This window comes from Polyodon spathula, chromosome 6 (assembly GCF_017654505.1).
Source record: "Polyodon spathula isolate WHYD16114869_AA chromosome 6, ASM1765450v1, whole genome shotgun sequence".
NCBI lineage: Eukaryota > Metazoa > Chordata > Actinopteri > Acipenseriformes > Polyodontidae > Polyodon > Polyodon spathula.
In genome coordinates, this window is record NC_054539.1 from 45434310 (window position 1) to 45459384 (window position 25075).

General features: G+C 37.7%; 1 protein-coding gene across 1 annotated transcript in view; it reads left to right on the forward strand.

Moving 5' to 3' along the window:
- macrod2 (mono-ADP ribosylhydrolase 2) overlaps positions 1 to 25075 on the forward strand; it is a 754657-nt gene that overhangs the window by 716247 nt on the left and 13335 nt on the right. Inside the window, exons 14-16 of the mRNA XM_041252938.1 lie at positions 12178 to 12258; positions 13633 to 13716; positions 16498 to 16569. Of these exons, the coding sequence (XP_041108872.1) occupies positions 12178 to 12258; positions 13633 to 13716; positions 16498 to 16569 (237 nt within the window). The remainder of the gene's footprint in view (positions 1 to 12177; positions 12259 to 13632; positions 13717 to 16497; positions 16570 to 25075) is intronic.

Genomic DNA, 25075 nt, shown 5'->3' on the forward strand with positions numbered 1-25075 from the left:
CACAAATGATCATTCAGTGTCCTCTATATATAATGGTTATCTGTTATGTGGAGTGTTCTTTTACTTAAAAAAATATATTGGTCACTTGAACTAGTTAGGCTTTGTAGAGATCTGAAAAGAGTTAAATCAAACACTGTTCATATTCATTGCTCTAATGTAATACAGTATCAGTTGATCTTCAAATGGTGTTACCTCAATGATAAAACACTTTGTGTTTGCAAGCTGTTATAATGTTACATGAACTGTAAATGTTGGTACACTTATCATTAATTCAGCTGAGGTGATATGTGGCCAAATAGCTTGTGTGGTGACATAAGACCAGCAAATTAATCTAAACAAACAACGTACTGGCGGGTTGAATGAGCCTCTGGCTGCGCTCAGTATTTATTTACAAAATAATAAACAAACTTTCAAAGAACAAAAGAAAACGGGACAATGGCAAAATAAACAAACAAAGGACAAGAGTACCTTCAACAAAAGAAAATGGGACAATGGCAAAATAAACAAACCCAAACAAAGGACAAGAGTACCTTCAGGGTGGTTCAAAGTAAGTTGCATTAGTTTTGTTCCTTGCTTTTTGTTTTACATGCGACACGACTCTCTCCAACTCAATCTAACACACTCCCCTGTCTGCAAAAGCTGCATGTTTCTATTGTGGTGGCCGAGAGATTAGCTAGCTATCAATTATCTTATTAACCCGTCGGCCACACTTTGTACAAGTTTAATAAATCTGTGTGACTGTCAGTTAATGAAATAATTACTAGCTGACAGTCATGCATTCTCACTAGAGGTGCTAAATCACAAACGTAAAACAATAACAAACAATGGCAGGCGGCACTTTGCTCATCCTGCATTTACATAATAATACAAATAAAAAATATTACAAAACATAATGTGCACGGGGGCGGGGTGTACCCCATCACATGATATTAAGAGCTTAAATTATATTAGGTCGCCTGCCTTGGTTTTCAATCAGACCATCAAAATACAAATCAACTAGTAACTGAAACTGATGGAGAAAAGTCAGTGTCGATAAGTTGTTTAAACCTTCGTCAGTGCTTCTGCTATCACAAAATCAATAACATGCCTCCCACTGTTAGATTGATTTAATACATGTGTGTAAATTACAGGATTAATGGCTTTAAGGCTGTAAATGTATTGAGCTTGTCTACATTTTGATGAAGTTGCTGTCTTAAAACATTTGAACAATGAATTGTTGTAACATTGGTGTGCAGATCGCAGTGAAATCTCAGAAAATGCATTGGATTGTATTGTAAAGTAAAGCTTTACTTTAAACATCAATTAGTCACTGATATTAATGCAAAATAAACAGATAGCTGAAAATTCTGCAGCTCACTATTCATTTTCACGGAATGGGCCACAAAGACACTACCCTCCAAGTATATGGGACACCCTGTGGGCACACTTGTGTGGAATACTTGGTTGATTCTTTATTGTTCTGTATACTCATAGCCCAAAACATAAAAAAGTAATTAAAGTGAAACATAAAATTACATGTTATGTAATCCACTAGACCTATAAAAGCAATGGGTCAGTTTGCAACTGTTCAGCAACAAATATGGAAAGGCTCATGGGTGTTCTTGAAAGAAGCACAACTCTGCCCGCAAGTGGGATGTGGTGTATCAAACCAGCAGACATATGCAACATGTTGTGACGAGAAGCATCTACAGTGGCACAAATAACAGAAACCTTCAGCACTGGGCAAGAGACACCTGTTTCCACTCAAGTAATGCACTGGGAGCTGCACATTGTGTGCTAGCACATCACTGATATTTTGGCCAGTGTACAATGGTTGCTGTTTGTTTGAAAAAAAAGCCATATAATTATAATAAATATTAATTCCGGTTACACAATGTTACAATAAATGCTATATTTGGAAAATATGAAGTATAAATATTGTGGTGTAAGTAGGCTGGCATGATTAATTGAAGGATACAAAAATTTACAAAGAAAATGTTTTGTCAGCAGACTTATTTCTGTTCTGAATGTGTAATAAGCCTGTCAAACATTCATTGTTGCACAAGTACATGCATCCATAGTCCATCAGTCTTTTTGATAGCATAATTTGGGAGTCTGGGTTGAATTAATTCAAGAGCATATTATTTTGTTCATCTAAAAAAACATGAATGTTTGGCGCATCCAGTAAAGGCAGAGGAGTGCAGGATCTGGCCAACAAATTACCTGCAGCGAAAGTGCTGTGGGGGAAGGTTCGGGAGGTGACGGCAGCAGCAGCAGCGGACCCTCAGAAGTCGACGGCAGCAGCAGTACCCTCGAGAGGCAAACTCGGGAGGGGAGCCCCTGGCCATAGAGGCGGCAGCGAGAGCTACACTTCTCCCTCTCGTACCCTGTAACTGGTAGCTCCCAGGCAATGCGGAGCAGCAGGCATCCTTGGGCAGAGAGAGGCGGACATCCTTGGGTGGTAGAGATGGAACCAGCAGGTATTCACCGTCTGCTAGTGGAGGTGGGAGCTGCAAGCAGTCCTCCCATGGCAGTGGAGACGGAACCAGCAGGAATTCAACCTCTGCTGGTGGAGGTGGTGGAGACAGAAGCAGCTCCTGCTGCTCTGCTCCTGGCAGTGGTGGAGGCAGATCCTGCTGTTCTGCTCCTGGTGGTGGAAGTGGTGGAGGTGGAAGCAGCGTGTAATCTCTTGGCGACGAAGGTGGGAGCACTGTGTAGTCTCCCCCTGTTGAAGGGGACTGGTGCGGCTCTCCCTCACTTGCAGGGGACTGGTGCGGCTCTCCCTTTAATCCCGGGAAAGTGTTGCCTGTGTCTGTGCTGTGATGTGCAGGGAAAATAGTGCTCAGGGAGTAGTGCTGGCTCTGTGGCAGCAGCTCCTGGTTTTCTTCCCCGTGTGGTAGGGATGGAGGCAGAGGCAGCTCCTGCTGCTCTCCTCGTGAGGGTGGTGGTGAAACCAGCAGGTATTCTCTCTCTGCTGGTGGCGGAGGAACCAGCAGGCATTCTCCCTCTGCTGTTGGTGGTGGGAATGACATGTAGTCCTCCCACAGTGGTGGAAGTGGAACCAGCAGGCATTCTCCCTGTGCTGGTGAAGATGGGAACAGCAGGCACTTTTCCTCCGCTGTTCTCATCTTGGGCTGCGGACGCTCGGCGTCCTCCCTCTTGGGCTGTGGACATTCGTGGTCCTGCCCCTTAGGCTGTGGAGGCGAAACCAGCAGGCATTCTCCCTCTGCTGGTGGAGACGATAGCAATGGCTCCTCTCCCTCTGATGCTGGAGACGGCAGCGATGGATCTTCTCCCTTTGGTGCTCGAGACGGCAGTGATGGATCCTCTCCCACTAGCACTGGAGATGGCAGCGATGGCTCCTCTCCTACTAGTGGGACCAGAGATGGCAGGACCCCTCCCATATCTGCAGCCAGGTAATTGAGCACCATGGCTGTGATGTCTGGGAGTTATGCTGGGTGGTGTTACTGTTCCCAGGTCTCCCAATGCTCCCCATCTCGGGCCCACAGCAAGTTAATCGCCTCTGGGAGGTCCCTTACCATCCACCCTTCAGGGCCCGTTAGCCAATCCCAGATGTCCCTGGATGTTTGCCCTCGAACGAGCAGAGTTTCTTCCACTGATGTTGGATGCACGGGTTCCTCCCTGTCCTGCCATGGAGGGGTTGGTCGGGTGCTTCATGCCCGACCTCGCCAACAGCAAAGCACCACTCCTCACCCTTCAGGCAGGCGAGGCAGAGGTCCAGCGTGGAAGAGACAGTGCAGGACCTGCAACTGGCCCTGTACTGCTGCTGATGCGCTGGCTGCTGCTGGTGTTGCTGCTTCCTCTGGCTGCTGCTTTCCATTTTTATTTATTTACCAACACTCCTGTGTTTTTTTTTTCGTTTTTTTTTCTGTGTGTGTGTCCAGGAGGCACTGTTATCCCACTTCTCTTACAACACGTGTGAACATGGTGGCTGTAGGGGTGACGTCAGGGTAGAAAGAATAACACAAGCAGGCAGTACTGGGGTTGAAACTGAGACGCAATGACTGCGCTCAGTGTTTTAATGAAACAAAAAGGTTTTGCAATCCTCGTGCCTAAATAGAAATTACACTTTATAACACTTGTGCTCATGACCCATATTTATATCCCGTGTATTTTATACATAAACACCAACATTAATACACTGCATACAACATAAAACACTTAATAAACAGGGGCGGGGCACTCTGCCACAGACCACTGAATTAAAAAAATAATAATTAAAATAATTATAATAATAATAATTGGTCTTCAACAAAATTCTGTCAAATAGGTCATATATTGTTGACATATGATTAAATCATTGTGTATGTGATTTGTAATATGTTCACACATCAGACTAGCAATTTCCATTAATAATGTAATAAGCACATTAGGACTAAGCATAGTGTGGGGTTATTCAGATGTAGTAGTGTTCCATTTTGTATTATATGCAGTCTATCCTAAATCCAGGATTAGAGGAGTTTTTCATATGCAGGCATTGTTTCTGCTGCCTATTTGTGACAAAGACTATTTATTGCTTTACTGCCAGCAAAGCAGTCTTACAAGCATTAGTTGAGCCACAGTTGACTGGAACCGGTGTTTTAATATTGAACTTTCCAGTCAATGAAATCCTTTTCTGTGTGCCTGGCAATCAACGTACAAATCAATTCTCTGAATTTTGGTTCAGCAAAATCAGTTTCAGGAGTTGCCTTTGTTCTCGTTTTCTCTCTCTCTCTCTCTCCCTCTCTCTCTGATTCGAATGCCTACTCTTTTCAGGTTTTTAAAATGAGATAAGACCCGAGTATAAATTGTCCGTCAACATTTATTTGATTCTTGTGTGATTAAGTAGATGAAGTCACAAGGTTTGAACAATACCAATAGGATACCATTATAATACCAGTTTATTAACGTGAAGAAACCTTAGCATTACCAGATGCAGACCACACTATTGCAGGCAATGGCAACTCAATGTTTTTTGATCAGAACCCAGTGTATAGTACCATGGCACTGCTGTAGAAAGGATGCTCAGTGTATGTAGAGGATGATCCATTACAATCATGACAATCATGGAGTACTGTAGTTCTTTCACAAATGAGGATGGCTGATTAGCTGGCAGGCCCTCCAAAGGAGGAAGGTGGTTGACTACAGCTATCCTCATGAGTGACATAAAATCAGCACTCTATTAACAATCTGTTTATATAACACGTACTTTGTATGGAATGGAAAGCATGTTTACATCTAAATTAAACAGCTGAGTTCACAGAAATCAGTGGAGCGTAATTTGAATAAATGCATGCGAGAAGGATTCTAAAATGACACCCGATTAAGAATATTTACTCTGTAAACTAATCCGTAAAAGTTATTCAGTGGTAGAACTCTCAACATTTGTATTGTACAACATTGTACCAAGTTCATTCATATCTTGTGCCGTTTACAGTGCAAAATTACGTCTCCTATAATAAGAGACATCATACAAAGCATATTAATTTAGATTTTTTTTTATTACATGTGAGTAGCTGTTATGTACTTAATGCTAATATTGGACTCTGCTTTCTCCAAGATAAAATGACATAATAGTGGTGTGGGCCTTCATCAAGCGCTTTCCCTCTGCAAGGTAACGTTGATTTCCTATTGGCCCGTTGTTGATGAATGAAGTGTAATGCTGGCTCCAGGCATCAGCCTATTTGAGGCCTCCATAGCACATCAGCACATACAATGACGGCGATGCTGACTTCAGGGATGAACCAAAGTGCTCTTTCCCTAGTGCCTCAGTATGGCAACCGTCTAGAATGGGCTTTGTGGGGTACTTAGCAGGGGCGATCAGGTGGGCCCTCCAATCAAGTTGATCGAATTGATTTGCACCAATCAAGGTGCAAATCAATTTGGGTTCAGCAAAGTCAATTTCTGGAGTTGTTCTCTTCTCTCTAATTTGAATGCCTGTTCTTTTTTTCAGGTAGTTAAAATGAGATAAGACCTAAGTATAAAGTGTCCATCGACCATTTATTTGATTCTTGTGTGATTAAGCAGATGAAGTCAGAAGGATTGAACAATACTTGTATCTATTTAAACAGTGCATCTGTATTATACATTTATTTTTTGTTTACTTTATACAAATACAAACAAAAAATGATTTTGCTGTGTGTTCTGTGTACAAGATTAAATCTCTGCACAAAATACGATGTAATGGGATTTTGACAAATCCTATCCACTGATTGGTTGACATCTTGTATGTGATTTTATAATAGGTTTGACATGTCAGAATATTTAGTACTAACACCATGCTGTCAGTTTATGACTCATACCATTGTAGGCTGCCCTCTGTCCCTTTGCACTGAACCAATACAGGGACACTGTGCTGCCATTGAATATCATTTTAAAATAGTTTTGGGCAGTAGCAGTCTTCAATGTGTATCTGAATAGTGAAATAGCAACTACAGGTATACACACAGGCCACACCTGGAATGCTGATGGATTAATCTTAGTTCACTAACAAGCTTGTCTTCCACAACTGAAGCCTATAATTCCATCCTTGGAGTGGCAGTGGCTAGGATAATAGAATCAGTTTAAGTTCACATTGCTTCTCTGTTTTAATCTTTTCTTCCAGCATAGCACCTGCTCCTCAAGTATATATTCTTTAATCATTTTTGAATCGGCAGAGGTATTCCTGTTTCTAACCAATATCTAGGACAGGTATATTGAGTCTGCTATTACATTCTGGTAGTGAGCAGTAAATCTCTATCTAAAGAACTGATTGGATTTCTAATACTTGCACTGCATTCAAGCAATTTTATCAGTGCATAAACCTTGATCATATTGATATTTGACACAGAAATCACTAAGCAGGGTTTCAAATGGCTTCTTGATATTTCCATTCCTTTTATGGGAACTTTACTACAAGATCAAATTATTGTTTTTATGACTCATCTTGAGCTCTTGAATTAGGGAATTTATAATGCATATATTTCCAAGTTACATATAATGCATGTTAAGCCAATTAATCAACTAAGGAGATTGCTCACAAAGCCGTGCAGTTGTCTACCGTTTTGTCTGACCTAGGATCAACATATAAAATAATATATACTGATCTACACGCCAGGTAGGAAAAGCACATCATATGAGTACTATAAAAGCCAGGGATTCTGTCACCTAAATTATATTTTAGTAAAAGTAATACGGATGATCCAAGTCTTTGGGGAAAATATCTAGACAATTTACAAGTATAAAAATACACTCCATGCTATAACACTTACATTTTACCACAGTAATTTTGCATAGCAATTTTGCAGCTTTATCATGTACATGCAGCCTATTGTGTGTTATTACCCACAACACTTGCATTCATATAACTAGCAGTGGTTCCCAACCTGGGGTCCGCGAGGCCATCAGAGGGGGTCCGCAGGAAAACCAAATAAAAATAGCCTCCTCACACTGGCAAGTCCCCAGTTTCAAAAGGCAAATCATTTTTGGCAGAACGTAGTGCCTGCCGCTGTGTTACACTTCGCACACATTTATAAAGCCTGGTGACTAATTCACGTCACTCGTCACTTGCCGCACGTTAGAAGCTATCCCACGTGGTTCGACCCACTATTGGGAAATGTCAGCAATGGATCACTGGATAAAAACAGGGTCTTAGACGAGGAAAGCGAGTGAAAGGTAAGCAAGTGGCAGTGGAGTACAGAGGCTGCTCTTCAGCCGAGACAAGTGAGTCATGGTCTCGCCAAGAATTCCCAAAGGCTAAAGAAATAATTTTGCATATTCTTTTTATTTAAATATAAACACATTTAAGCAGAGTTAAGCATGTATATATTAAATATATATAAGTCCACAGAAGCACTAGTGACATTATTTAAATGTCAGAACACGCTTTAACCAGTAATGAAAGCACAGCGCCAAAATGCTGGAATGATGTAATGCTGTCGCTGTCGTGACGAGTTATGCCCCTTGCTGAATTTTTTACTACTTTGAGATATGTGCATGAGTAAGTGATTCGTTGAAGTTTGTCTGTGTGATTACTTAAGCTATTAACTTATTCATAGCGGAAGTTTACCGTGAACTTTAGGTATTACAAATGAAATGTGTTTACTACTAACGAATGCGTTAGTAGTAAGACATAGTTAAGTAATCGTCTGTTTAATCTGTATAGTTTATTAATTGCCGTGGTTTGCTGTATCATGTATAACGGACAATAATGTAATACTTGAAAATATTGTAAATAATAATTACAAATTAAATGTACATTTTAGGCATCATATATATATATATATATATATATATATATATAGAGAGAGAGAGAGAGAGAGAGAGAGAGAGAGAGAGAGAGAGAGAGAGAGCGAGAGAGACATCATTTTCATTTTTCTATACAGCAGAAGGGCCTTTGTCTGAAATGTCCTGAAATAAATATTTGTAATCAATTAAATAATTTAAAGCTTGTGTATCCAAAAATAAAAATTCATTTGTTTCTATATTTTTCTTTTTTGTACACTGCAGTTATACCTGCTTGTAACGGGGTACTCCCTGCCCCTGTGCATGTTATAATTTGTATTTTGTTTTGTTGTATTATTATGTATTGTTTCGCAGGAAGAGCAAGGTGCCGTCTGCCATAATTTGTTCTTGACTATTTTACCTATTAAGAACGTGTCGGTTACTGATTGTTTAGTAGGCTGACAGTCACGCAGAATTACCAAACCCATGCAAAATGTGACCGAGAGGTAATCAGTTAATTAGCCAGTTAATCCCTTGGTCACCACTATAAATGACCTGCAGCTTTGGCTATAACAGATTGGGTGTTCGGTGAGTAGAGAACTGGAGTAGAGAGTGGAGCCTTAAAAACAATAACAATTGCTACGCATGCTGGAGGACCAGCATGATACTTGTTTGTTCCGTGTCCGTTTCTTTTGTTTGTCTGTTTTAGCTACTGTGTCATTTTATTTTACAAAGTGTTTTTTTGTTTTGTTAAATCTTTTTATTTATTAAATCAGTGCATCAGAGCATTCGTTACACCAGTCTGCTGTGGATTTAGTTTAACACTCGCAGTGCTGTGTGTTTCTTCCCGGGTCTGATGTCACCGCTCAAGCCAGCTTGCCACATATGGTGTCAGAACCGGGACCACAGCAAGGCCAGGAACAATACTGCAGGTACATTTTTTAATTTTTTCTGGATTTTTGTGAGAAGTGGAGGAAGGAAAAAAATGGAGAACTGGATCTGGGGTAACCCCAACACATCCCAAATTAAGTGGGATGACGAGCTGGAGTACCTCCTCAGTGGCCTTGAGGAGCGAGGATGGGCACACAGTGCTATGCTGCCCTCTCCAAGAGTAAAAGGAGGAGCTACCAGCCCAGAAATGGGGGGAGTACGAGCGTCCAGTGCTCAGAAGGGCGAAGCAAGAGTGTCTAGCACCCATAAACGTGGAGCACGAGTGTCCAATGCCCAGAAGGGGGAGCACGAGTGTCCAATGCCCAGAAGGGGGGAGCACGAGCGTCCAGCACCCTGAAGGGGGGGAGCACGAGCATTCAGAGCCCAAGAGGGGTAAGCCCACATCTCCAGCGTGAGGGGGAGAAGTTCTGCTGTCTCCACCATCAGAGGGAAATTATTAACTGACTGTATTTGTAAAATTGATTAAACACGTCACAGGCATAAAGTGTAAGACTGTGAAGTAGACTCCCCCCTCCCCTACTCCCCCCTGCAGCACAACCTAAAGAAAATATTTTGTAAATAAGTACTTCAGCAGCAAAATCTGAATTGGTCAAAAACATATTATTAAATATAATTAAACTAAACTAAACATATCAAGTAACAAGATCTCCGTTACATGAGAGTAGGTGTTAAAACTTAATGCTGATATTGGACCCTCACCAAAATAAGCACTAACTAAGACATAGCTTCTTTTACTGTAAACTAATTTGATCTATCTGCATTCCTTTTCATCTGATGATGTAGCTATCCTTCTGCCTTCTCCTTTGATGGCAAGTGTAACGCTGGCTCCAGGGATCAGGTATTTTTCCTCCCTGGCGCATCAGCACACACAACGGCTGCGATGCTGGCTCCAGGGATCAACCACAGTGCGGTCTCCCTAGCGCATCAGCATGACAACCGTCTGGAGTGAGCTGAGTAGGGTACTTCTCTGGGGCCTTCAAGTGAGCACCTTCCATCCTTGGTGTTTCGTCGACCTGCCCACAACACCTTAAGGGGGCTCGACAGTGATTTTGGCGTCCCAGCACACCCCCCTTTTGTCCCCCACTCAGCTAAACCCAGCTTACAACATTTTAATAAATCAATTGTGTAACAAGATTAATCAGTAATTAAAACTTGATTTATACAATGATGCATTTATGAGATTGTGCTTCAGTTCATTTGATTTTAGATAATGTATTTTTTCCTCTTTTCTCTTTTACACAAAAACATAATATTTATGTATTTCCTTTTGTGTAGGTTCATAATGGAATGAAAGCATGAAGTTCACACAGACAGATTTCTAGGTTGACGCAGCACAGTGTATTGTTAATGTGTTTTTCCCGCATCCATAATACATTATTTTCATTTTGGTAAATGAAGTGGTCTTTATTCTGTCGTTCTTTATTTTTTGCTATCAATCAGTCCTGTCATATTAGTCTGATATATCTGCCTGTTTAATGGTAGGAATGAGTGGAGATTAGAAGCAAAGCACAGAATATTTAATCACACAGTGACTTTATGATATGAATTAAGCAGCTCTAAAAGTATGGTTGTAATGTATATGATTATTCTATTTGCATTATTAAGGTGACCGATGTTCTATTGTTTTCAGAGCAAACAAATAAATGAATATATTCTAAAGATTCATGGAATTCAGCAGAATCAAATTACATATTTTTCAAGAATGCTGTTTTTGAAATGTATTTCTGCAGTGCTTAAAAAAACGTAGAACACGGTTTAAAGTAGTAAATAGAAATAATTACTTATTTATCATGCTGACATTATTCCTTGTAAAACTTAGTGCAAAAGACAGAAACAAATAAACTTGGTCTGCAATAGCTGCGGCTGGGTTTGGGTGGGTGTGTGTTTACAACCAGTTGGATTTGTTTGGGGGGGGTGTTTACGGTGCAACCTAACTTGCTTCCAATTTCTTATTCTTATTATGATTGGCTGCAAAGACAACAGGGCTAACCAGTGATTGGATAATGTTTTGTTGGGTATTTTTTATTTTTTTTGGCACAGGTTTCCTTGTGTAATAGAAAATTTTAAAAAATGACTTGTTAATATCTTCGAATCCAAGTCGCACAAGGTCGAGTCTGAAAACTTGAGTCTTACAAGTCTGATAGATATATGATTTTCAGTCAATTTTTTTGAAAACTGAAAGCAAAATGTCCACATCACGAACAAATACTTTTTTATGACGAAATAAGATTAGACCCTCGCAATTTTTTTTTTTTTTTTTTTTTGTGTCTGCGTTTGCGTTTCCATGTTTCATTACTATATGCTATATTGTATAATTCTTGATTATGTTTTGGTTTACTGAAACTTGCATTAATAGTACACTAACATTGTTTGGATTATGCATCAAACATTTCATATTACTGTTCGCTATTCAATTACTGTGGTGCAATATTTCACTGCTAAAAACTACCGCTTCTAATACTGTACTGTACTTGTATTACGCATGTAGTGTATGGGGAAAAGGGCGAATTATTTATATGTTTAGATGATATTAAATGTGTCTACCTTTAATTTTAGTCTCTAAATACATATTTCAAAATTACATGAGTCATCTGAGGCTAGATAGCGTGAAAGTTCACAGTATAACACGTCGATGAATAATAGCTTAAGTAATCACACAGACAAACTTCAATTAAACACTCACGCTTGTGTATATCTCAGTGTAGTGCAAAATTCAGCAGTGAGCAAAATTCGGCACGACACCGCACTACTGCGTGAGCCATAAACCTGGAGCTCCTCAGAAAACTGCTTGTCACTATGGCAACTCACAATGTTAGGGAGTCTTTTTCTGAAGGTGTGGGTGAGGCACCTAATGGATTTGGAGGAGTTTAAATTTGATATTTTCATTTTTTTCAATAATGGCTTTAGTTGAATCTGATATCGTATGCAAAGGTTGCCCGTGAATGTGTCAAAGTGTAACCTATTGTGTAGCAGCCAGTCATAAGAGGACTAAATAAGGAGTTAATCCTGTACTAAATGTCTTGACAGTAATTTCTCTCTTTTAAGATGTGAACACCAACCAAGACAAGTCTAGCAAGGGTCATAAACATGGAGACGATCCAATGGAGGATCATGGAGAGACTGAGGGTATGGAGACATTTAAAATTACATTGTTCTTCTTTTAAGTTCTGATTTGAAGTGAAAAGAAGAATGCCCAACATTCAACCTTAACTGCGACAGTGGAATTTTTTCAGTTTACACAGAACATTTAATAATATATTTCTGAATTTCCTAGTTAATAAATGCACTGATAGTCTTGTTCACACAAGAGCAAAAAGAGACTGAATTAGCAGTATGTATTTAATTAAGAATAACCCCCTTTGGGACTAAATAGAGGAATGGGCTTCTCCCTTGGTAACTCAGCAGTGCTTTAAAGTGGCAACGAGTACATAATAAGTACAATGTCACCAGTCATCACCTTTATATTTATAATTATGTGCAAATGACATGGCTATTATATTACAGTTTGAATATAGTGACCTATTTCTGCATATTACCCCCATAACAGTTTTATAGTCCTATATAATAGCAATAACTAATATAACAGTGTAATTAACATTGCTGGGGATATGCCCATTCCCAACAGTAGCATTGTTAAACCACCAAAGCCTCTTAATTTAAACTGCCCTGTACAGCATCTTGCCTGGTTATTTACCTGCTTGGATGTAACTTGAACAGTTTATTTTACATGAGGGCTACTCATTTAACAATGTAGAGTTTGATCGCACAATGTTTACATTTTATCTTTTCATTGTTCATAGTTTGACTGCATCTTTGTGATTTTGTGTGAGAATTGTACGAATCTATGTGGAACCATTCAGATTTGTGTTGTCCTCCAGCACTATAGGTCTGGTGGCTTCACTGTGGATCCGCACTGCAAAAAATTATGGATGGGCAAGAACACGTTTCGGAAGACGCATGTTTCAGCCTCTGTTCCCCGAGTCGCAGGGGGGTTGCAGCTGTGAACCGGGATAAAAATAATAATTGGGCATTCCAAATTGTGGAAAAAAACATGAAAAAAAAGAAAAATAGAAACATACAGAGAAAATAATCAAAACATACAGAAACCATGTAATTGGATATTAATTAAACATGTACACAATAAAGTATTAGGAAAATGTAGTAGATAAAAAGCTGAAATTAAAAAAAAAACAACTAAAATCATAAAATGATAAAGTCCCCTTTCTGAAGTGTAAGATTCTGAATATATATATATATATATATATATATATATATATTATAATATATTATATAATATATCATATAATCATCCATTACTTAAACACTCTTTCTATTATGTAAAACTAACATTAAATAATTTTAAGAAGTTTATTTAGTTCCACTCAAATGAAACAACAGTCTTAAATATTATTGAGTATAAAGCATCAAAGAATGTAGACATGTTTTCTATAAGCTCTCTGTTGGGATTTTTTTTTCTTCAAGTGTTTGCTTTGTTAACAGAAAGCAAGACTGATTCAGATAAAGATGAAGTGGGATCTCAACTAACAGAGATGGAAACTGAGGCAGCAGTCTGTCAGAATAAAGGTAAGGATCAATAAAGCTCATTCAAGAGCTGCCAGCCAGTTCTTTCTGCATGACACTGCAAATACACAGACCTAGACATTAACTAAGGGAAACATTTACTCTGTAAATGCCTTGAATATTTGCAAAATTAATTAAAGACAGAACAGAAAGACACCAAATGGATTTCAGAAATTCCTGTTTTTTATTGTTGCTATTTAAAAAAAATAATAAAATGCTGTTTTTGTTGCATCTTTTGCACCAACAGCAATGGAACTGTGGTCTCAGGTGAGGAGAGTCCGTACCTTATGTCTCGCACAATGGGCTCTTTTCATTGTTGATTGTCGTTGTTCTGGTGGTTTTGTGATACGCCACTGCAGATGCTTTTACTATGCAAACCAAAAAGGCAATTAATGCTTTTGAGAACGGGTTTTAATGAGTCGTATATTTCCTTGTGGGAATGCACCCTTATGGATATTAATGTTCTAATTAGCACTGAATTCCAATAATTTTGTTTATCTGTATGGCTTTATATTGAAGTTTTAACGTTCACCGAGTTTGGAAATTTAATGTTAAAATATAAGTAACGTAATTAATTTGCTGAGTCAGTGTAATACCTCAAAATAAATTCACTGAGCCAATAAAGAACCTTGTAGAACCCATGTGTGGTTGTACAGTAGTTCTCTCTCTCTCTCTCTCGCTCTCTCTCTCTCTCTCTCTCTCTCTCTCTATATATAATATATGTGTGTATATATATATATATATTGTGTGTGTGTGTATCCTGAGATTTTTTATTTTTTTTTCCTCAATTAAAAAATATTTTTTACCGATTTTTTTTTTTCTCCCTATTTTAATATTTGTAAAATAAACTCTGAAAAATTCCTGGGATTTTTTTTTAAATATAAAAACTAAAAATGTGGAACACTAGATATACTGTACAGTACAGCTTTTTTGCTGCCTTTGCACAAATGATACAGAATAATGGGAGCAATGTGCCTGTGACTCCCTCTTAGATTTTGGTAATCTTTTATTAATGGAGATATGAGGTTTGTTGTTATTTTTGTATAGAAAAGTTACACAATAGTAGATAGATTACATGCACTTGATAAAAATGTGCAAAAGTTGAAATGTTCACATTATCAATTATATATGACTAGGTATATGTTATCTTTTTCATATACCTATAAATGGTTCATTTGGATATCTTTTTTTAATCTTCTAAATACGTTTGTGTGGAGTGCTTTAGGCTAATTAGAGATATCTAAACCCCCAAAACAAATTACCTGAAAGACCCAACTTGTCTTGCCCAGTATATTATCTGCTCTTCTGAGAAGTACACTATGCCAAGCAAGTGTTTTTCCCTTTCAGCAGCCTGAGATTACCAGCATACTTTTAGATCTCACAGCCAAAAACAGCTGTCCTGTTAGAAAAAAAGCCTTCTGTATCAATCTGTACCTGTTTTTTTCAGTTTCTTCTGTGTCTATTTTAGACAGTCAAACTTTGTCCCAGTATTTTTCTTAAATAAGACATATTTTACATGCTGTTTTCCTCTAGTGCATAGCTCTTTAGTGGATGACATTTCCACTGAGGAATTTTTATGTGAACAAGGGGATTCTTTAATTGGCTGTTTTGTGCCACTTTTTGACTGTATGCTATACTCACTGGGACATGTTTGACATGAATATAATTTTTGAGTACTCAGTAGGAGTCGCCCCTGGGCAAGGGTTGTCAGAACAAAATGAACAATTGCCCTGTGTTTGTATATCTGTGAGTGGTGCTCAGGAGATTATTTTCTGTAGGGCTTTTACACATATGTTATACCTTCCTGGACTTCCTATAGTAGTTGTATGTGTATTACTTTTAGGGTTACTAAGCAGTGTTTGTCCAACAAAAAACCCTTTTGTTCATTAATTAGTAAGAGACTCTGGAAGAGTCTGTGCTACAGATGGCCATAGTTCCTGTTCCTAATATGTTTCTTTAGTCAGTTACAAAGCTATTGTGCTGTCACTTTAGTGCTGCCTTCTCCTCAGGGTTGAATTATCTACTGACCATTTCAGTTTGTAGAATGTCATTATTCACACAAAATGTCCTACAAAGCAAGCCTTGACAACAGGTTGAAAATAGGTAGTCATTGAACTTCACTATTAATCCAAGCATTCCACTGAAGAGTCGGATATAAAAAAAATATGGACCCCCTCATTCAGTCAACCAGCAATACAATAATGACAAAGCATTGTATGCTTTGTCAATTATCTGGTCCCTCAGGCTTTTTTTTTTAGCATCAAAGCAAGTATAAGATGATATGCCTTCAACAAATGGTCTGGAAAGGACATCATTTCAGTGGTGCTTTGAAAATAGTCTTTTGATCGTTCACTTTTTTCAGTGCTCTTTACATTGTAATATGGAAACGAGACTGGATTACATTCAAGGTCAGAGACTATTATTCTGCCAGCAGCAATGCATGACTCTTCCATTGTCTAGGAACTCCATCCTAGCACCAGCCCTCACAGTGTACACTGCAGCGTCAGCTGCACGTCAGCCATCAAATATTCTGTCTGTTTGGCCTTTCTCAGATGAGGCTGCCAAAAAGGCTTGTGATGTGCACAGCTGTTTAACAGGAATTGCTTTGAGACAAGTAGTGCATATTTGACCTTGCTCCTTAGAATTTTAGACCAAATTTATTTTTTGTTTACCTTACCTTTCTGTGAGAACATAATTAAGCTAACAGGATAAGGACATTGTTATTCATGTCTTTTAAAATTGTTATAACAATGTTTTGTTTTTGTTTTTTTTTTTCCATTAAAGATCCAAACCTAGATTCCAAAGAGCTGTCCAAAGGCGGTTCCAAACCAGAACATGAACTAATGGAGGGTCAGGGTAAGGTAACCTTAACCTGTCTCACAGTGCTTGCGATGGAAATTGAATAACAATCAGTGAGTGTGATGGCTCATCGCCATTGATGACTGGGATATACTTCAGTACAGCAACATCTTTATTAACTGTTTAGTGTGTTTTAACTTTCAGTATCATACAGTGGGCCCTATTCACAAAGGTTTAACTTGTGAGTTGTGTAAAGAATGTTCATTAATTAAACAAAGCTATCAAATAATTCCAGTAAATCTTATCTAATCTATAGATTTTACTTATTTAAATCTTATCTCATAGGTCTCTCACTTTCCTGCATGTAATACGCATACATTATCATAAACATATATTACACTTTTTAAAGGTATTTTTTTTCTTAGCAGGTAGTGGAGAAAAATTGTCCAAGCTCTCGCACATGTTTCAGTTCTGCTCTTTTGTATTAAGTTCATATACTACTTGAAGTGGTCACCTGATAGAGCGCAAAGATACGGTTTTAACATAAATAATAATCTGTTAATAACATTTAAATCTAAAGAATTTAGTTCATAACTCTTTCTGTATGCATTCATAATAGATGTGTTGAAGGAATGTAATCATTTAAGAATGAATACTTATTCTTCCTCAGACCATTTGAAAGAAATGAATTAACCTTTTGGTCATCCAATGTATATATTTCACAGTCTTGACACTCTTATCAAATAATTAGGGCCATATAACACGTGTATTTGGTCATGTAAATACAATCCCTAGAGACAAGGTATTAAATTGTGTTCCTACAGACTGTTTATTAGTCATAGACCAGTGCTTGACTGTTGTTTTATAACGCCCGTTTTACTTTTGAACTAGTAATTTTATGGTATGTGAGACGGATAGACTACACAATAAGGAGCAGTGAATTATTCTAAGTAATTCACATAGTGATGAGATGCTGCATAGCTGCCAATGAGAAGTGGGTTTTGCAGGTATGTAGGTCATGTTAGTGGGTGTCCTCTTTTGCACTTTAAGCTGGCTTCTGTTTCTAACAAGGATGATCTGCATGATGTTTTTCATCATTTGGACTACCTTAATTCTCAGATTTTAAAGAACAACCTTTTACAAATTTTAGGAAAACCTGTGTGTCTGCTAAGAAATAAATAGTAATTATAATAATAATATATAGATATACAAGGTGTGCAGTATACTTGGGTAACAATATGTGGTGTTTTGATAGGGTAGTGTACAAGAGGGTCTGTTGAATTTATCTAGATAGTGACAGATCTAAATAGCGAGTGAGATATTTATGTACCAAGGTTATGAAAAATCAAGTACATTTCTGTGTGTATATATATATATGTAAAATGCCAGAGAGCTCGATTTAGTGATTTGAAAGAAGTTAGACCTGGCAACATTTAGATCAATTGAATAGACCCTAACATACAGGTGCATGTTAAGCAAGAGATATAACCAAATACATCTCAGTCAGTGGTATTTCATACTGCTTAGTTTTCTTTTTCTCTCTGGCACTGACATGTGGTATGCTTGGTGTATTTATTATCATGCAGGGGGGAAAAGCTTCATTGGCTGTCTTTCTTTTCTATCTTGGCAATCTGCGTGGAATCACTGAGCATGGTCTGTCATTACATTACATACCATTAGAGACATAATTTAGTACTGGGAAATGCATTTTGCAGCTCCGTAGTTAAATTGAAGTACTAAATCATTGTGGTGCACTGGATATCTATTTTGAAAGTTGTTATTGGAAGTTGTATAAGTGTAGTTTTTCCAATACATATGAAAACATCCTTGCTTAAAATTACTGTACTGTTATGTAATCTTTTCACGATACAGCCAAATATACAGCATAGGTGGACACTGCTATCACGCTTGGTAACCAAAAGCTCTGTACAAAATATGTTGTTAATGAATTCTATATGCATGTGTAGTTTAGAGTAAGGTGCATTGCTTGTCACACAACTGTCATAGCAGGGGTTAAAATACCTATGGTACGGTATATAACACACACTTTTATGCAAATGGTCTTGCCCCTTAAATTCTGGAAAATCTGATCTTCAAACAGTCAATTAATTTAAGACTGTTCCTTGTTATTTGTGCAGTCTTGGATACAGGAGCACCTATCACTAATGGTCTGCTTTATTTGCACTACCAAATAATGTCAGATCTACTGTCTTAGCTGCCCTGACTGAAAGGTACACAGAAGAGAATAAAGATCAGGGATGAGAGGAAAATCAAGGTACACAAAGTGTATGCTACAATTTGCCTTAAAAGAATCCAGTTTGAGGTTCTAAGTGAAAGTACCTGCAAAAAGAGTTAAAAAAAGAACGTATCACTGAGGAAATTATATGTCCAGTTAAATGCTAATACTTAATCTGAGCTCCCCTAGGTGCTTTTATAAACTTTTAATTAACAAAACAGAAGACAATGGCTTGTGTCAAATCTGGCGAGGAAGCAGTGCCTTTTTGAAAGCTGTTTCTGCAGGGCTTGCTTTTGTCCGCGTTCCACACGTTTATGGCCCCATTGACCTATTAATTAAATGAATGCTGTACCTTTCCTCTTTGGCTAGTTGCCCCCTTGGTTCTTTTCCCCATATTGTCTCTTTCATAACACTGCAAGCAGATGGTCAGAGGTTTTTCATCCCTTTTTTTCATCCCAGCTTTGTGTTTTTTTCCCATCTCATCAAGCATGTCTTAGCTATATGTAATTAGCTTAAGGCTTTTCAATTCACACAGAGGATCGGTTAAAGACCTGAGTGATTTCAATACAAATTTGTAAAGCAAAGCTTGTAAGGATAGGCAAATCCGCAGGAGAGCACAATACCACTTAGCGTCTGAGACCGTTCTCCTTTCTTCTTTTTAATCGCAGTATATTGATGAGGACTCCCTGGCTTTTCTCTCTGAGTGCATGTTGGAAAGGTACGGGCATTTAAATCAAGGTTTCCTACCTACAGTGTAGGTCACATCTCAGTACTTCTTAACTGGCTTTGATTATAAGATGTTATATTAACTTGGAGCAATAAAAACTGTATACAGAAGCAAGTGTTTCACAGAGGACTTTTTTTTGAAGCTTGCATCTTTATTCTGAGCACCAATTTACACTCCAGACCTCCAACATTGAAGCATTTGCATATGAAAATGGTTTGCTTTCCAAATTTACCACTTCATTAGTTTTTTTTAGTAAGATCTTACAAGTTCAATTGGGAATGTTGTCTAAGAAAGGGGTAACAACTATGCTGTGTTCTTAAGGCAGCATGACAGTGGGGGTAGGCAGGCAGTTTGTATGCAAGGGATTCGAGTTTCTAAAAAGAGAATAAAGGAGTTTAATACCTTTTATAGAGCTATTTATTAGGTCAAGTACATAGGCTTTTAAGACCACCCGGATCCCTTTATGAGGTGAAATTGGAAACCAGCTGTATCATTTTGAAAGCTTGTCTGTTTGACCTAAATTGCTCTTATAAATGGTATTTATTTAGTTTTACCAATTGTGTTGTCTATTCGGTTGATCTAATCAGCCAGCATTTAAATATTAAATTAGGACCCAGCCTATGATTGATTATGATTTTACTTACATTTAAAGACAACATACACTAAGATTCTCAAACACTTTTAGCGATGTTGGTTTTCAGTGTTTAAGGATTTAAACGCCATGGTGCCCGCCACGGTTTAGATCAGACCCCAAGGTCTTTTTTGCATGGTTATGACCGTAGCTATCTGTATTTCTTTTATGACACATCAAATCCACTTTATCGATCATTTTATTTTTTATAGTAATATACCAACTAATATAACAAAATAATTGGCACTTCCAATGTGAATACACGGTATCCTTATGTGCTGTTATAACCCAATATGATGCAAGGTTGCAAATTAAAAGGCATGAGAAAGATAACATTAGATAGGGGTATTAGGACATACCAGGAAACTATACACCATTCCAATTGACATTGGCTGTGGAGACTTAGAAGCTATTGTAAGGAATCTATTTAAAGGGATCTAGTGGTTGGACACCTGGAAAAATGCAGTCAGATTAAGGCCAGTCAGCATGGTTTCAGGAAGGGGTGGTCATGCTTAACTTGCATAATAGAGTTTAGTTCAAAGATGTCCCTGCTGTGGCAGACAAATGTGAACGCACTGCTTGTTTTTCTGCCTTGGACGTTATTGTCCCAGATACAAATTAGAAAAGGTGGTGTGAGAGATAGCAATTAGGCTTAAAAACAATAAGCCGAGGGAACCTAAAATGAACTTTTCCGGATGAAGAATGATTTTTACAGGATTTGGTTATTGACTGCTGTTTTGCATTCAGTATAAATAACATGAGCTAACGGTTTTCAGATGATGCTGTAGTTAGGAACTAGATCATGTGCAGTAGGTAGCTGAACTTCTAGATACCTACAGTAATGTAATTTGATAAATATAATGTCATGGGATCTATTCAGTTGATCTAAAGAGTGGCAGGTCTGAATACTGCCACTGTTTGCGTATTGCATTAGGAGCTGTAATTTTGCTTACTTTTAAAAAACACATTGTTAGAGATATTGGTTTTCTCAAAGTCACCTTCTTTTAATCATTTAAGTAACAACACCATTTAGGTCAGGCTTTTATTTTGATTAATTAAATATGGCCTAATGATTTTAGAAAGGTCTAGTATGAGAAAAAAAGTAAATGTTAAAAAAATGTTAAAAAAAATCGAATTGCTTGAAAGGGCTCATGGCACATCAGGCATTCCATTGTAGGCTTAGGTATGACTCCAATAAGTAAGATGAGTATGGCGGTTTGAACCTAGACCCCATACAAAGTGACATAGAGCATGAGACCTCACCTAGAGTACTGTGTACCATTCTGGAGGATTATAAAAATTAAAGAAACACTGCTCCTCATCTAAAATGATGAAAGCTACTGATAACGTTTATTCATGAAAACTGTTTACACTGGAGGGGAGTTCAAATAGCATATGGACATAATATAACTATTCAGAAAATGAAAACAAATGGGGAATTCAGACAAATCCCTTTAAATCAGTAAGTGCTGCACATATGGGAGACTAATTAAGGAAACAGTATTAATGGTTTCAAGGTTAAAATGGAAGAGAGGACATATGGCTAAAGGGAGGAAGCAGGATAGTGTAAATAGGAACTAATAGCCTTTTCCAATTCTTAGCTTGATGTCAAATACCATTATTTGTTGCTCTGTTATAAATATTACAGTGCAGGGAGAAAAAAGAGGTATTGCAGGTACAAAAAGAGGTATTGCGTGTCGCAAGTTTCATTTAAACTTTACTGTAGGTATCTTCCTAATTTCCTTTGAAATCACCTTCCATTCCTACCATCAAGCCACTTGACAGTTGTTCCTCCCAAAAAACTACATTAAGTAGAAAATGATTTTAAGTTACCTTGGTAACTAAAGGCCTCTTCTGCCACTTGACCATTGGTGGTCACTGTTTCGTGGTGAAACTAACAAACCCCAGCCAATTTTCGTCTTTCCCTTGCAGCACATATGCTCATTACGAACTACCAAGCTCTCAATTGCCACTCCAGACAACAATGCTGTTAGTAGGTGAGACACTGGGGACTTACATGCACACATAATACATACACTATCTGGCCACTTTATTTCTGGAGCTTTGTTGGCATTTGTTCGGTCTTCCAGAGTAATCAAGGGACCCAGGGTACACCAGAAAAACATGCCAAATCCAATTGGATTGACAGGTGTAAAGGATAAAGTGGCAATGCACGGTAATTTGATTTTGCGTAATTGAATATGATGTTTGTTTTGTGTCTATAACCTGTAAATAAAAATATTGCAGAGCTGCTGACATAAAGTTTATATTATATTATTTTAACAGCACAAAGTCATCAGAAATAGACAGATTTTTCAGGAATACATTTCAGCAACTGTCTTCACTTAATAGTGCTATCCTTCAGGCAGGAATGAGATATCTGGTGACATTTTTGCTATTAAGCCTCATCCTTTGTAAATAATAAGCTGACAGTTTAATTTAAAAAAAATCTTCTCTTGGTAAGAGAATTGCAGCAGATGGCAGGGATGGATGATGTAAATTCCAGTGTCAAAATAAATTATTTTCATTAACAGTGTGGGTGAAATGACATCCAGCCCGCTTTAACAGATTTTCGAAATAATATTTAATGGTAATGCAAATAGATTCCATATGTTGCGATTACACACGTGGTGGTTAAGCAGATGAAGGTTGTCTGTAGGTAAAGTTGCACCCCCTCCACCCCCACTCAACAAGAGCATCAATATAAATTCATAATGGCACTGCATTTAATTAGCACTATTTTGCATCCAATCAAGTTGTAGCTAAATGACAACCCTCTCTTCAGGCCCAGCGACAGTCCTCCAGTACAGCTTAAGAGAAAGCTGGTAAAAGGAACATACATAGGTTGGGCAGCCATTTAGAAACTGTGTTACAGTATGGCTCTGAGCAGGGTATTGGGCCACTTTGAGTAGCCAGGGCAATAGAATTTGGATGAGACCCTCATTTTAGTAAGCAGAGGCTATGTATCTGCTGGATGGCAAACAAACATATACTGGCATTTCCCCTAAGTGACTGGGCAGCAGAAGCAAAACATGAATAACTTAGTGGGCGGGAAGAAAACCTGGCTATACTTTGTTTTTTTTATTTATTTATACCTATCCAGTCTAATGTTTAACACTGCATATACAATTCTTCAGAACTCTTTATAAACATTTCATGTAAAAGAAAATGTGGAATCCTCCCTTTGATCTAACCACTCGCTGTGCTGCCTCAGACCAGCTCAGTGGTGAGGGACCAGTTGAGATTAAACTTTCAGGAACAACATGGATGCCTTTTGTCCAATTTAAATTAAAGGAGAGCAGTATGAGCTAGACAAAGGGAATACAAAAAAAGAACAGTGCAACTCAGGAAACTGACTGTTAAGATGGCTCTGGTCAATTAGATGGTATTATTTGATCTTATAGCTTTGAGCATTTGGATTTACTGATTTCCATTAAAGAAAAGTTAGCTTGGGAAAAAACATAGCAACATATTCTGTAGTAAATAAGGCAGAGGTATATATGGTATATCCTAATATAAAACATGATTAACAATGGTCGGAATTCTCTGGAAAAAGAAAATAAGTCTCTCCTATTTCTCACACTATTTTGGGTAATGTGGGTTTCCATATACTTTTCTTTTAGTCAGAGAAATTCTCCTTCTAAATGCAAATTACAGTACGGCAGAGTATATTTAAATGCATCTGTTCAGTGCAGTTCAGTGCAAGTACAAGCTGATGCAAGTACTAGTACAATTGCGTGCCATGTAGTCCAGTATAGTGGATAGTTGTGAGGTTTACAGATATTATGGTGTCCAATAGACACTTGTGATATTATTTTGTAGTTTCTGTGATTACATGATGTAAAATAAAATTAAATCTAAATTATGTTCATATAATTTTACATTTTGTCTCAATCTTAGGGTGATGCAAGACTTTTAAAAATAGCTGTTGGTCTAATAATCTATTCAGACAATATAGATTTTAATATCCTTATAAAACAACCCTCAGGAACTCTCTCTTCTTTGTATTGTTATGTGTTAATAAAGGTTAAATATAGCTGTGAGCCATGAACAGTTACAACACAGGCACTGTTACTCAAGAAAAACATATTTTTTTAAATGAGACTTCAGAAAAACAAACGTACATTTCTCCTGCCACATGCACAACAGCCAACACATACTTTTGCAAGCCTGCCTGAAAAGCTCATAGATGCATACAGTATGTATTGGGTTCTGTACCTACAACTCTATGCATTATTACTTTTCTTTGGTACTATGAATGTTGTCTTGTTACATTTCACTTACAATTTTTCTCCAAAAAGACTATTGGAATATTAGTGCTCAAAGATTCAGGACAGTGGTGGTGATTGTAGTCAAGGGAGCTTTCCTTCATAACTGCAACTTATGTGTAGTAATTATGCAATAACCGTTTCAACAAAATGTTTCAATGTTGGTAGTGTAAAGTCCCTGAAGAGTATTTACGAACACAATTACAAACTAATGGCTACACTGCAGGAGAGATTTTAGCATGTGCTTCTCACAATGGATATGTACAGTTTCAGTGACTGACTTGTTTCAAAGCGTTTAAAAAAAATAAAATAAATAATAATGTTTCATTGTAATAAAGCTGATTTATAATAGACTAGGTACCTGGTTATTTTGACCACTTTAAACTAACTGGTATCATAATGTAAAACTTACGCATGTTTTTTTGTGGTCTGTTAGATTTAAGCAACGCTTGGTACTAAAACTCATGAGTGGTGGGGATTTAATTTTCTGCCTGTCTGCATATGAATATGTCTTACATTGCATATTCTCCCCCACTGGCACTTCTACGAGACTGGTTTGTTTCAGACTCCCTGTGTAAAGCTGTACTAGTTCAATTGATTTATGAGCTTGTACACCACCCACATTGAAAAGCTATTACAATGTGTTCTCAATTACAAAGTTAAAAGAAAAAGAAAACTTAGCTTCAAGCTCAGGGTGTGTC